We start from the raw sequence: 15700 nt of genomic DNA, 5'->3' as shown, positions 1-15700 counted from the left end.
AATACTTTTAAAATGGTACCGGCTCCTAAACGGTGCCTGAACCGATACTTTAAAAAAAAGAAACACAATAAAACTATGGATAACTTTAAAGAACATTACAAATATTTAAAATAAATCCATAGCTTGTTGTGCAAGTTTTGCTTCCCTTAATCTAAGGCTAATAAATGTATTTCACAATCTGGGTCATTATTTAATACAAAAGCACACATAATGTTTCTACTGTATCTCTGTCACTCACTCTGATATAAAAGTTAACATGAGTGCTGTCTGTCACTGTTTTAAATCAGTTCTGTGAATTACTGTATGGTCATTCTTTATAAAGTAGCAACAATGTCGTTTTTAAAATACAGTACTGTGCAAAAGTCTTATGGAAAAATTTGTATTTTCTCCCCAAAAAGGGTTTTAAGCCAGTTATTTATATCTTTTGCTGTAGTGTGTCAGTAGGAAATATCAGTTGGTCATTAATTTTAGTAATAATCTAGTGCGATTCTGAATGCACAAGCAGTCTGACAACGGGAAAATTAATGTTTGGAAATGTAAACTGATATTTTATACTGACATACTACAGCAAAATATATAAATAACTGTCCGAACACCATTCTTTTAAGTGAAAATACTAAAGTGTCTAATACTTTTGCACAGTAGTGTATGTATAAAGTACGTATGATTAAATTAAGTATATTTTAGTAAGTGTAATTAAAGTATGTGTTCGTTCATATGTGTTAAGGGCTAGATTTTCGCTGGAGGAAACGGCTGTGGTGTGATGAGCGAAAACTTTACAGATGAGAAACCGACTGCTACCTCGTGACTTTTTGTAAACTGTATTTATGACAAAGAACTGCACAGATATGGATATTCTAACAATCTATCGATAAACACATACCTTGTGTCCTCTGTTTGTTTAAGTGTGCATGCGCTGCTCCGTTCGCGGTCTGCGCCTCTGCGGATTGAAGTGCGCGCTCAAAGACGGGAGGAGACCGGTCTGAAGCTGGTTTCATGTGAAATTTAAGCGGACTGACTCTGAGGCGATCGGATACCGGTTCCATACCCAACCCTACTTTTAAGAAATATATATTTTGATAAACAAACCCAAAACTGTCTATGTCCTGGCTGGACTGTGATGTGATTTGTGTCACGTGCAGGTGCAATGGATCGCGTACAGACCAATAGGGTGTCGGAATGGTATATGTTTATACTTCTCATCCAACCACAATCAAATTCACTCCATCCGGATGGCGCGATTTATCTGGATAGGTTTTTTTTTTTTTTTTTATGATGACAAGCCGGAATGAAAACAAGCCGAAATGAAATAGCAGTAACGAAGCTATTTTTAAAATGTAAGGAGTAGAAAGTACAGATACTTGCCTGAAAATGTAAGGAGTAGAAGTAAAAAGTCTGCTGAAAAATAATCACTCAAGTAAAGTATAGATACCCCAAATTTCTACTTAAGTACAGTAACGAAGTATTTGTACTTCGTTACTTGACACTTCTGATCTTAACCGATTTAAAAGTGAAACCAACAGAGAGTCTCCTCCCTTTTTTAGTCTGGGAATTGCACCTAGGGGCGCTATTTCTCTCAGACAATGGAAGTCTAAGCACACACACTCAAACAGAGGGACAGAGTGAGATGAAATGTCTGCCAGTTTTTTAATTTTCTGTTATCCATACAGTGTTGTAAAGTCATGAAACTATGCATATTTCCTCAGAATGACTTTTTTCTGTATGAAAAAAAGTTTTGAAGTGTTTGGAATTTAAAAATGCAGGAAAATTCATAATTCTATTTTTACTGTCATTTAAAGAAAATCACCACGACAAAACCATCCAAGCTATCCAAAACCCATTCACAATTTAAGTTCCTCTCCTCTGAGCAGTATGCATTAATTCACAGCTAAATGTAAAAAAAATCCAAATTCAAATCAAAATAGCCGACTTCCTGTTGAAGTAGCTGATGACTGTGAATTAGAAAGTTGTCCGTCTTGATAAGATCAATTTTTGTACTGAGTTTGGTGTCTGTAGCTAAAACTAACCCCCCCACTTTTGACAAAAGGTGGCGCCATAGAGTGCCTCTTCAACGCCCTCTTATGAACTTTTGCCAGTGTCTAGCTGTCATAAATACTGATATGTGTTCTGAGTTTGATGAAATTCTAAGCATGTTATATGCCTCAAAATCACCAGAGAAGTATTCCAGTTTGACATGTTGCCACGGCAACAATATTTTTACATATCGATATCCCCCCAGCAGATTTATATCGACTGTGTTTTAACATTATTCTGATGAAGTTTGAAACAAATCGAGTAAAAATAAGATGCTGAATTCAAAGCATTTTGAAAATGACACACTTCCTGCTGCCAGTTGGTGATGCTATAACTTTGACTGTTAATAGTCACATATATGCGATCGACACCATACAATGAATAATCTGATGAAGTTTGATTAAAATTAGGAAATGTATGTGGATGGTATCAGACACTTCCTGTTTCTCAATTCTCGCCATAAATTCAACGCCACGCTACGAGCAAACCGTTCTAGATATCAAAAATCCCCTGGCAATTTTTCATCCCCAATGTCTTGAGATCATGTTGACCGAGTTTGGTGGCAATCGAGTAAAAAACCTATGACAAGTATATCAAATTCCAGAGCATGCGCTTTTTACATAACTCTAAATAGCTGACTTCCTGTTGGGCGGAGCCTATGACATGCAATACGCAAGTTGTTCGGCACAATGAGATCTATATGTGTACTGAGTTTCATATTAATACGTGCAAGTATGTGTGAGCTATACATCAACATTTATGACTGTGTTCCAGGGGGTGCCGTAGAGCCAGAAAAGTTAAATGTATATATAAGGAACAGCTGGAGGACCAATTTGCAACTTATTATGTCAATTGGCAACATGATTGGGTATAAAAAGAGCCTCTCAGTGTGGCAGTGTCTCTCAGAAAGCAAGATGGGCAGAGGATCACCAATTCCCCCAATGTGGCGGTGAAAAAATTGTGGAGCAAAAGTTTGAAGTTATCGTCATCTACAGTGCATAATATCATCCAATCTCTATGCATAAGGGTCAAGTCCTTAAGGATCTTCAGGCCCTTAGATGCCACTGCATCACATACAGGAATGCTACTGTAATGGAAATCACAACATGGGCTCAGAGGACAAGGACAACCCAAGTTGTTATCAGCGCTCAGTTCAGAAGCCTGCATCTCTGATATGGGGTTGCATGAGTGCGTCTGGGATAGGCAGCTTGCACATCTAGACCTTGCATTTTTCCAACCTGACAATTGACATACTGCATCAATTACAACATCATGGCTGGGTAGAAGAAGGATCCAGGTACTGAAATGGCTAGCCTGCAGTCCAGATCTTTCACCCATAGAAAACACTTTGCACATCATAAAGAGGAAGATGCGACAAAGACCTAAGTTAATTGAGCAACTAGAAGCCTGTGGTAGACAAGAATGGGACAACATTCCTATTCCTAAACTTGAGCAAATTGTCTCCTCAGTCCCTGGACGTTTGCAGACTGTTATAAAAAAAGAAGAGGGGATGCCACACAATAGTAAACATGGCCTTTTCCCAACTTTTTTGAGATGTGTTGATGCCATGAAATATAAAACCCAAATAATTTTTCCCTTAAAATGATACATTTTCTCAGTTTAAACATTTGATATGTCATCTATGTTATATTCTGAATAGAATATTGGAATTGAAACTTCCACATCATTGCATTCTGTTTTTATTCAAAATTTGTACAGTGTCCCAACTTTTTTGGAATCGGGTTTGTACAATAACAATATAAATAACATTGTGTCATTAATAGGCATGATATGTTAAAATGAAAACGTAGAAAAGTTGTGTACATATGAGTTTTTTGTTCTAACCAGAAGCATCTATTACAATTGACAAAAAGCAGAGCAGGTAACACTTTATAATAACTGCATGCTATGAACCATTTGTTAAACATTAGTAAATAGTCAATTCATAATTTCGTCATTTTTAAAGCATTGTCCCTACCATTAATAGACAGTAATGAACAGTTTATAAATACAGCTATAAATTATTTGTTCTTGATTTATGAGCATATCCATAATGTGTTTAATAATTATCATTTTCATAATTTATTAATGATCAATTTACCATTTCTAACTTAAGAACAACACTATTAACAAAGAAGTTATGTATGCGTGGTTTAAAAGATCATTAAGAAAGTGTACGTAAATGTTTAATAAACTAATTCAAAGTACATTTAGATATATTATAAGCATTCAGTAAATATATTATTATTATTATTATTATTTTTTTTTTTTTTTTTTTTTTTTTTTTTTTTTTTTTGAAGATACAAAATAATTAGCTGAAATGAAACCAGTGATTGAAAATAAATGATTTGTTACTGCAAATCACTATCAGTGTCTGCAGTTCAATCTCAAATCTAACATTTGTGGCCATAATACTACACTACATTTGTGGCGAAGACATGAGAAAACTGACCTTTGAAAACGTCTTAATATGACCAACTATGAACTGTCAAAAAGAGAGATAATTCTACTATTACACTTCTGATTCACATTACCAAATAAGCCATATTAAGCTTATGTACAATCAAATATACTGTACTTTCAAATTCCTGAGCACATTTACAAAAACATGCATTGAAGATTAAATAAAGTTTCTCTACATACATTTTAGGAGGATGAGGAATTATTATTTTTACACTAATCTAATCTAGTTCTGTCATTCTTTCAGCAAACTGGCACACACCACAAATGCTTTCCAGTGTTCCAGGACTAGACCCAGTTCACTCCTGAATTCACCAATTTTGAGTCACCTTGAGCATTAAGTGCTTTGCCAAAGAAAACATGGAATATCTTCTTTTTGGCAGGTCTTTCAACTTTAGCCACAGACCAGCTGAAAGTTCATGACTTCAGAATTAATAGATAGTAAAGTAAGACTGATACAAAACCTGTTGTCGCTTCTCAAACTCCAGTTTGATGGGTGATTTTATACAGTTGCAGGTGTCTTGATATGTCTGTTTTAGCGCCAGTTCCATCAGATGCTTATGGTATGCTCCTGCCAGGTTCCCGCAAATGAAAATTATGATATTTGCCAGGATCTAGAGAAATAAACAAAAGTGAACAATAAAGCCTATGATATAGGATAATACCTAAATAATTTACAAATCTGCACCAATTTTGTGGCAAAGTTCTGACATCTACCAAGGGGAATTACACCTCTTTTTTTTTTTTTTTCGCTTTGGTAATATTTTCACAAGTACAGTGTATTTTTTCAAAACTCTTAGTACAAAAAATCAAAACTGATCACACTGTAACATTGCTAGTCATACTTTCAAAATCCATAATTTCATTACAATTACATATAATTTCATCCACTCTATCATTGGGACATAATAACACTTATGTTCTTTTTTTTTTCTTTTTTATTCAAAACATTCCCAAATGCATAAACTATATATCATGAAATATTTCTATTCTCACCTTTATAGATTGTGTTAGTTGATCTATAGTAGGCGATGGTCAAAGTAAGTTAGCCTAATAATGTAACCTATTAACATGCACAAAAACTGTCTCTTTACGTAAATACAGATATGGGTGTCATGCCATAACTTAGTTTTAATACGACTGACCTTATATTTAATGTGAATTTAACACTGAAAGTTAAAGTGAAAGTTAGGCTACTTATCATAACACTGTACATTGTACAGAAAGAGAGCAAAGAACATTACATTATCAAAGAATTTTTTTTTTTTATTGACAGTCTAGACTTCAAGCACTCTCTAAAACTCCAATTAATATCACTGAAGCGGTTTACACTGTGAAATTAATATCTTACTTATAGATTCATACACAAATCTGCAGTTTGTTGTTACTAACTATAGAATTCACCAGAAAGAAGTATTCATTAGTAGTGATAAAAGCACTGAAATTTTTAGAGATGACTCATTGGAACACCTCTGATTGGTCACTGCATTCATAAACCCATTAGCATTGTGTGCGATTGGTTATAATGTGCAATGCTGTACAAATGCATCTGTGTCTGGCTCAGCACCAGCCAACAAAAGCAGATTTGAACGTAATAATTGATGATTTGACGCACTGAACGATTTAATCACAATGGTGAGATTGTATGAAATATAGAAAATGTTATTAGGCAATTTTTTGTCTCTTGGAAGCTTACTTTGAATGGGCATGACGCCTCTGGTGACAATCCATAGGAGTAATGGGTTTTATACTGTGCAAACTGTATATTCTGTGCCCCTACACTAACCCTACTACTAAATCTACCCTTACAAAAATGATGTTTACCTTTCAGTCAGTCACTCTCGACGTCACGTCGGATTAGATAGACCAGGGGTAGGCAAGTTTGGTCCTAGAGAGCCGCAGTCCTGCACAGTTCAGCTCCAACCCTGAAAAAAAAAATCTCACCTGCCTGTATTTTAGTAATCCTGAATGGATTGATGGGCTTGTTCAGGTGTGTTTTATTAGGGTTGAAGCTGAACTCTGCAGGTCTGCAGCTCTCTAGGACCGAACTTTCCTACCCCTGAGATAGACCAATCTACTTCAAGTGTAAAGTAAACAAGCCAATGCACATTGGCATGCGACCACTGCATCCAGCTGCCGCTGATTAGAGCATGAGTATAATTTGGCAGCAAGTGCACCACATATTAAGCTTTTCACTGAGGAGCAGTTCTATCATTCTGTTCATTCTGATCTCCTGCTTTGAGTCTGCAAGACGAGTCAAGCATGCTCTTCGAGGGCTCTCATGTTGATGGCATGGCACTTCAGTGTTGGTGGTTTTCCTGTGTCAAGTGGGTTGCACACAGCAAGTTGCACTCCTATGTGTCTCCTATGTGTCTCCTATGTGTGTTGCAGGTAGCCATCACCCCTGTGTGCTTCTAACACTAAAAAAGATGTGCTGCATCAGAGGGTGAGCCAGACTTTTCTGTGGAGGAAGATTTCATCACACTCACCCTCCTTTCTTGTCAGTGAGCAGCGGCTCCCTCCCAAGTTCAAGGTCATCCACTTCAGTGAAAGTCTTGTGTGCAGATATCGAAGGATGCAAATGAGCCAGATCCTCCAGCCGATATGAGGATGAGGTTTTACAGCCCCCTACTTCATTGTACCCAAGAAAGGTCCTGGCCTTTGGGCTGTCCCTGTCGCCCTGTGTCTTCTTGAAAGTTGTGGAGGTCAGCCCCGGTTCCTCTGAGAGAACAGGGCTTTCGCATTCTCAACTACCTCAACGACTTGCTCAGTCTCAGAATAATTTTTGCGAACACAGGGACTTGGTGCTCTCACACCTCAGACTGTTGGACCTTTGGGTCAACTGGGAAAACAGCAAACTCTCTGCTGTGAACTACGAGTTCAGGACGCTCTCGGTAGCTTCATGTGTTGGTGAGACGGTGCTTCAGCAGTCATCGTTGCTGTGTTGAGTGAGTTGCAGAGATGGTAGCTATGCTTTCCCGGGCCGGCGAGATGGTAGGGCTTGAGTGAAATCCTTCCACCATGTCCTGAGCCATCCAGGCTGGATGATTGGTTTCTCTTAGCGGCCCGTGCTGGTTCTCAGTGCCCCGCGCCAGTGCCTTTCTTCCTGGAAGTGCATGATAAGCTCACCAAGTTGTGGAAGGAACTGGCTGATGAGCTCGTCCTCCCTCACCACCCTCGATGATGGTGCAGCGAAGGGGTATTTGGCAATCCCGCCAGTGGAGTGCGTGGTAGCGATGCAATCATGTCCTAAGTCCACCTCCTCCTGGTGTGGAGACTTAATACTACCTTCCCAGGCCTGTAGGCATTTGTCGGGTCTAACCGGCGGTGCCTATGCGGCTTGCGGGGAAGCAACTTCTGCCACGGGCGTTAATGCAGGTGCACCAGGCTCAGGCACTATAGCGCTACCCGCTTCACTACAGTGAAAGCAGCTGATACCCCTGTTCTGTGGGCAGAGATCACAGTCTTACTGGCGAAGGACGTGATAGAGCTTGTCCCTCCAGCCAATATGAGGACAGGGTTTTACAGCCCTTACTCCATTGTACCCAAGAAAGGTGGTGGGTTATGACTGATCTTGGATCCAAGCAGAACGGGTACGTTTTCCCAGTAGAGGTAGTGCTTTGACAATGGTGAGTGGAACTACTTGTTCCGGGCCGGGGCTAGACCTAATAGGGTCGCAGGCGGCTCGCACAGGGCACTAGAAGGGGCAGCACCCATGGCGCTTTTGTAGGGATCCCATTTTCGTCAGTCACCGACGTGGCATCAAGAGTGACTGACTGAAAGGAAACGTCTCGGTTACATATGGTAACATATGGTAACGTCACGTAGCCATTGCTGTACCGCCGCTGAGCTGCCAGGTCTCCGGCTCGGCTCCCCAGCGAAAACCTGGTATGCACTGCACCTGCTGCCTTCTTATACTCACACTGTGATCAGCGGCAGCTGGATGCAATAATTGCATGCCAATGTGCATTGGCTCATTTAGTTTACACTCGAAGTAGATTGGTCTATCGAACCGATATCCCATTTTCGTCGGTCACCGAACATGTCGTCTCCATTATCTCCTTCAGGGAACAAGGGTTACCATACGTAACCGAAACGTTACCATAATACCCGAGACGATTTTTCATATAGAAAAAAAGTCCCCCACAAGGACAAAGATCTCAGATATTGCCATCCCCATAACCTGAACCACACACACACTCACACATACAAAATAGTGGTTCTCTATAAATCACTTACAGTGAAATAAAAATAATTAATTACATTGATTGGCCCTAAATTGCAACCAAGTTTTCTTGAAAATATATCTGCTGAATCCATATTTGTAGATATCTATGGTATAGCTGCACCAAATTATTCATTGATTAACCATTAAGATGATTTAGATTAAATAATAGACAAATGTATGAAATGGAACAAGAAGACATGAAAATGAAAAGTATGATAGTAAAAGCCTTATGAAAAGCAGTTCCTTTGAATGAAACATTTATCACACTATAGAGACTGTATCTGTTCCCCGAACTAGAAAATACAAAAAATGTCCAAACCAAGTTAAGGTTAACAATTTAATTGAGGTTCAACAAATAAAAAACAAATGCAATATGGATAAACAAATGATAAAGATTGGCTTATTGAATATCAGATCCATTTCTACGAAAACACTTTTTGTAAATAATATGATAACTGATCATAATATAGATGTGCTCTGTTTGACAGAAACTTGGCTAAAACCTGATGATTACATTATTTTAAATGAGTCCACCCCCCAAGATTACTGTTATAAACATGAGCCGCGTTTAAAAGGCAAAGGGGGAGGAGTTGCTTCAATTTATAACAACGTTTTCAGGATTTCTCAGAGGGCAGGCTTCAAGTATAACTCGTTTGAAGTAATGGTGCTTCATATAACATTATCCAGAGAAACCAATGTTAATGATAAATCCCCTGTTATGTTTGTACTGGCTACTGTATACAGGCCACCAGGGCACCATACAGACTTTATTAAAGAGTTTGGTGATTTTACATCCGAGTTAGTTCTGGCTGCAGATAAAGTCTTAATAGTTGGTGATTTTAATATCCATGTCGATAATGAAAACGACGCATTGGGATCAGCATTTATAGACATTCTGAACTCTATTGGTGTTAGACAACATGTTTCAGGACCTACTCATTGTCGAAATCATACTCTAGATTTAATACTGTCACATGGAATTGATGTTGATAGTGTTGAAATTATTCAGCCAAGTGATGATATCTCAGATCATTATTTAGTTCTGTGTAAACTTCATATAGCCAAAATTGTAAATTCTACTTCTTGTTACAAGTATCGAAGAACCATCACTTCTACCACAAAAGACTGCTTTTTAAGTTATCTTCCTGATGTATCCAAATTCCTTAGCATATCCAAAACCTCAGAACAACTTGATGATGTAACAGAAACTATGGACTCTCTCTTTTCTAGCACTTTAAATACAGTTGCTCCTTTACGCTTAAGGAAGGTTAAGGAAAACAGTTTGACACCATGGTATAATGAGCATACTCGCACCCTAAAGAGAGCAGCCCGAAAAATGGAGCGCAGCTGGAGGAAAACAAAACTAGAGGTATTTCGTATTGCTTGGCGGGAAAGTAGCATATCCTATAGAAAAGCATTAAAAACTGCTAGATCTGATTACTTTTCTTCTCTTTTAGAAGAAAACAAACATAACCCCAGGTATTTATTCAATACAGTGGCTAAATTAACGAAAAATAAAGCCTCAACAAGTGTTGACATTTCCCAACACCACAACAGTAATGACTTTATGAACTACTTTACTTCTAAAATCGATACTATTACAGATAAAATTGCAACCATTCAGCCGTCAGCTACCGTATCACATCAGACAGTGCACTATAGACCCCCTGAGGAACAGTTCCACTCATTCTCTACTATAGGAGAGGAAGAATTGTATAAACTTGTTAAATCATCTAAACCAACAACATGTATGTTAGACCCTATACCATCTAAGCGCTTAAAAGAGGTGCTTCCAGAAGTCATAGGTCCTCTTCTGACTATTATTAATTCCTCATTGTCATTAGGATATGTCCCCAAAACCTTCAAACTGGCTGTTATTAAGCCTCTCATAAAAAAGCCACAACTTGACCCCAGAGAACTTGTTAATTATAGACCAATCTCGAATCTCCCTTTTCTGTCCAAGATACTAGAAAAGGTGGTATCCTCACAATTATATTCCTTCTTAGAGAATAATGGTATATGTGAGGATTTCCAGTCAGGATTTAGACCGTATCATAGTACTGAGACTGCTCTCCTTAGAGTTACAAATGATCTGCTCTTATCATCTGATCGTGGGTGTATCTCTCTATTAGTTTTATTGGATCTTAGTGCTGCGTTTGACACAATTGACCACAACATTCTTTTGCATAGACTTGAACACTTTGTTGGCATCAGTGGAAGTGCATTAGCATGGTTTAAATCGTACTTATATGACCGCCATCAGTTCGTAGCAGTGAATGAAGATGTATCATATCATCACAAGTGCAGTATGGAGTACCTCAAGGCTCAGTACTAGGGCCGCTACTCTTCACGCTTTATATGTTACCCTTGGGAGATATCATCAGGAAACATGGTGTTAGCTTTCACTGTTATGCTGATGATACGCAGCTCTATATTTCCTCGCAGCCTGGTGAAACACACCAATTTGAAAAACTAATGGAATGCATAGTCGATATAAAAAATTGGATGACAAATAATTTCTTACTGCTAAATTCAGAAAAAACAGAGGTGTTAATCATAGGGCCTAAAAACTCTGCTTGTATTAACCTAGAACACTGTCTAAGACTTGATGGTTGCTCTGTCCATTCTTCGTCATCAGTTAGGAACCTAGGTGTGCTACTTGATCGCAATCTTTCCTTAGAAAGCCACGTTTCTAGCATTTGTAAAACTGCATTTTTCCATCTTAAAAATATATCTAAATTACGGCCTATGCTCTCAATGTCAAATGCAGAAATGTTAATCCATGCATTTATGACTTCAAGGTTAGACTATTGTAATGCTTTATTGGGTGGTTGTTCTGCACGCTTGGTAAACAAACTACAGCTAGTCCAAAATGCAGCAGCAAGAGTTCTTACTAGAACCAGGAAGTATGACCATATTAGCCCGGTCCTGTCCACACTGCACTGGCTCCCTATCAAACATCGTATAGATTTTAAAATATTGCTTATTACTTATAAAGCCCTGAATGGTTTAGCACCTCAGTATTTGAATGAGCTCCTTTTACATTATACTCCTCTACGTCCGCTACGTTCTCAAAACTCAGGCAATTTGATAATACCTAGAATATCAAAATCAACTGCGGGCGGCAGATCCTTTTCCTATTTGGCGCCTAAACTCTGGAATAACCTAACCTAACATAACAATAATACCTAACATTGTTCGGGAGGCAGACACACTCTTGCAGTTTAAATCTAGATTAAAGACCCATCTCTTTAACCTGGCATACACATAACATACTAATATGCTTTTAATATCCAAATTCGTTAAAGGATTTTTAGGCTGCATTAATTAGGTAAACCGGAACCGGAAACACTTCACATAACATCGTACTTTCTACATCATTAGAAGAATGGCATCTACGCTAATATTTGTCTGTTTCTCTCTTGTTCCGAGGTCACCGTGGCCACGAGATCCAGTCTGTGTCCAGATCAGAGGGTCACTGCAGTCACCCGGATCCAGTACGTATCCAGACCAGATGGTGGATCAGCACCTAGAAAGGACCTCTACTGCCCTGAAAGACAGCGGAGACCAGGACAACTAGAGCCCCAGATACAGATCCCCTGTAAAGACCTTGTCTCAGAGGAGCACCAGGACAAGACCACAGGAAACAGATGATTCTTCTGCACAATCTGACTTTGCTGCAGCCTGGAATTGAACTACTGGTTTTCGTCTGGTCAGAGGAGAACTGACCCCCCAACTGAGCCTGGTTTCTCCCAAGGTTTTTTTCTCCATTCTGTCACCGATGGAGTTTCGGTTCCTTGCCGCTGTCGCCTCTGGCTTGCTTAGTTGGGGTCACTTCATCTACAGCGATATCATTGACTTGATTGCAAATAAAAACAGACACTATTTCAACTGAACAGAGATGACATAGCTGAATTCAATGATGAACTGCCTTTAACTATCATTTTGCATTATTGAGACACTGTTTTCCAAATGAATGTTGTTCAGTGCTTTGACGCAATGTATTTTGTTTAAAGCACTATATAAATAAAGGTGACTGATTGATTGATTGATTGATATAGTTGAAACAAGTATTTTGTGTAGTGGAAAGGATACTTTGTGATTGTGCGTATTGTAGCAAGACAATTGAAAATATGCTGAAATATTTGAAAAAGTGTCCTTTAGTAGTAGAGTTCTGAAAATTGTAAATGTTCAAGCAGGGAGGAGAACTTGGTTACTGTAGTCAGTATTAGCAGCAGAAGACGTTCTGAAGTCCTTTCGTAATGTTAGCTTTCACCTCTTTTTTACTCACTTCTCTTTCATATACCCTTATTCAATTACCAGCCCAGTGTTGAAAAGCTGTGTCCCCGATTACTTCCTGCCTTTCAGTGAAATAGTTCAGCCCCCCATCATTTGAAAACTCACTATTCAACATACTATTCAACATTCAGATGAGAACAGTTCATCAAAAGCTTGGCTGCATGAGATATTTTGTTTTGCTCTTGAACATTCATTTAATTTGGGTCACTGTGTAAAAAGTCTCAAACTCATCTTGGCTTGTCACACTTTGAACCATTAAAACTTCAAAAGACATTGGTCACTGACATGGATGGGATGAAAGTGAAAAGTCATTCACAGTGATAGAAAGCAAAACAGTATGTTTTCTCACACAGTTGACTCATAAACAGAACATTTTGTGACTTTTGTGAGATGTGCTCTGTTTGACAGAAACCTGGCTAAAACCTGATGATTATATTTTTTTAAATGAGTATACCCCCCAAGATTACTGTTATAAACTTGAGCCACATCCCAAAGGTAAAGGGGGAGGTGTTGCTTCAATTTATAACAATATTTTTTTTCAGTATTTCTCAGATGAAGGGCTTCAAGTATAACTAATTTGAAGTAATGGTGCTTCGTGTAACATTGTCCAAAGAAACAAGTGTAAATCCTCTGCATGTTTGTACTGGCTATTGTATACAGGCCACCAGGGCACCATACAGACTTTATTAAAGAATGTGCTGATTTGATATCCGACTTAGTGCTGGCTGCAGATAAAGTTTAAATTTTTGGTGATTTTAATATCCATGTTGATAATGAAAAAGATGCATTGGCATCAGCATTCACAGACATTCTGAACACTATTGGGGTCAGACAGCACGTTTCACTACCTACTCATTGTCAAAATCATACTCTAGATTTAATACTGTCACATGGAATTGATGTTGATGGTGTTGAAATTATGCACCCAAGTGATGATATCTCAGATCATTATTTAGTTTTGTGGAAACTTCATATAGCTATATCTGCTTGGCAAGAAAGAAACCTATCCTTCAGAAAAGTATTCTAAACTGTTCAATCTGATTACTTTTTGTCTCTTTTAGAATAAAACAAACATAACCCAAGGTATTTATTCAAAACAGTGGCTATATTAACGAAAAATAATGCATCAACAAGTGTTGACATTTCCCAGCAGCACAGCAGTAATGATTTTATGAACTACTTGACTTCTAAGATCGATACTATTAGAGATAAAATTATAAACATGCAGCCGTCAGCTATAGTATCACATCAGATGGCGTGCTATAGAATGCCTGAGGAACTCGTTCCACTCATTCTCTACTATAGGAGAGGAAGAATTATATAAACTTGATAAATCATCTAAACCAACAATATGTATGTTAGACCCTATTCCATCTAAGCTCCTAAAAGAGATGCTTCCAGAAGTCATAGATCCTCTTCTGACTATTATTAATTAATCATTATCATTATCATTAGGATATGTTCCCCAAACCTTCAAAATGGTTGTTATTGTTGTTGTTATTTTGCCTCTCATCAAAATAAATAAATATTCTTCTTAGAGAAAAATGGTATCTGTTAGCTATAGTAAACATACACTGTTATAATTAATTTGTAAAAGATGTACAACTTTTGCTAAACAACAAAACAAAAGCAAAACAAAGGAACAAACAAACAAAAACGTAAAAATGTAAAATATTCACTTTTATAAGACTAGATTTAAAACATATTACATGAATTATATAAATATAAATCTAATAAATCTATTCATCCATGAGTTTATGCATTTACCTGTTAGTCAATGCAATGCTGTAATCAGATTATCCTAGCCAGCATGTGGGAATATGCTTAGAGTGGATTTTGAAACTCATTAAAAATACTAATTTAGAAGCTGCTGCTACTAAAGGTCCTGACTATTTAATTTTTAAGACCTCACAGCTTGGATATAAAGTTGTACTGTTGTAATATTATACTGTATGTGAATAGTGCTTTAGATGTATACAAACAGATATAGTATTCATTTTGCAAGAATATATGTCTTTCAAGAATATATATCTGACCCCTGACACAAGCAGGTAAATGGATTGTTGCTTTCTAAAGCTTTCCAAATCCTTTTTAAAGAAATAAGTGAACATTTATGTGGTGATACCTCAATTTTCACAGCAAACTAAAGTTGTGGCTCACAATCCTGAAAGACGACAAACTTAATAAAGCACATGGATTTCTGCCTGAGGCTCATCAAGCACCTGTGCTTGCTGCCTCTCCATAGATGTTTAAACAGACACATAGAATTTCAAGAAATGTTAAAATCTGAAAGACGACAAACTTACAGAAGGGAAAAGAGAATTAAAATGGTCACAGACATGCTGCATGCCTCGAGATGAAAGAAGCAAGCATTCATAAATGGTTGCTCTTGTTTTATCCTGTAGCCTACATTGTAACAAATTTCTGTAGTTTTCACAGAATTACTGTAAAACAGGCAAATGCTAACTGTAAAACCTGTATACAGCATATTACTGTAGATCTGCAAAGCATCATGGTCAATTTTCAATGGCGGGAAAACTCTACAGTAAAAATATTTTTTTCTGTGAATCACAATACAGCAATTTAGAGGGTTTTTTTTTTCCCCCAGCCATGGAAAGCTGAAAAGCTAGATTCCACACTTTCATTGGAATTTTAACTTCAGAAAGGTAACTTTGCTGA

General features: G+C 37.7%; 1 protein-coding gene across 3 annotated transcripts in view; it reads right to left on the bottom strand.

Moving 5' to 3' along the window:
- Positions 1 to 15700, bottom strand: part of adcy2a (adenylate cyclase 2a) — a 157243-nt gene that overhangs the window by 50523 nt on the left and 91020 nt on the right. For 2 of the 3 annotated variants that reach the window (XM_026284118.1, XM_026284119.1), the window contains exon 4: positions 4959 to 5108. The exons of the other annotated variant lie outside the window; for it this stretch is intronic. In XM_026284118.1, the coding sequence (XP_026139903.1) occupies positions 4959 to 5108 (150 nt within the window). The remainder of the gene's footprint in view (positions 1 to 4958; positions 5109 to 15700) is intronic. 3 annotated transcript variants of the gene reach the window in all.

This window comes from Carassius auratus, chromosome 16 (genome assembly GCF_003368295.1).
Source record: "Carassius auratus strain Wakin chromosome 16, ASM336829v1, whole genome shotgun sequence".
NCBI lineage: Eukaryota > Metazoa > Chordata > Actinopteri > Cypriniformes > Cyprinidae > Carassius > Carassius auratus.
The sequence above is the reverse complement of the archived record's forward strand: the minus strand, read 5'-3'. Positions and strand labels throughout refer to the sequence as shown.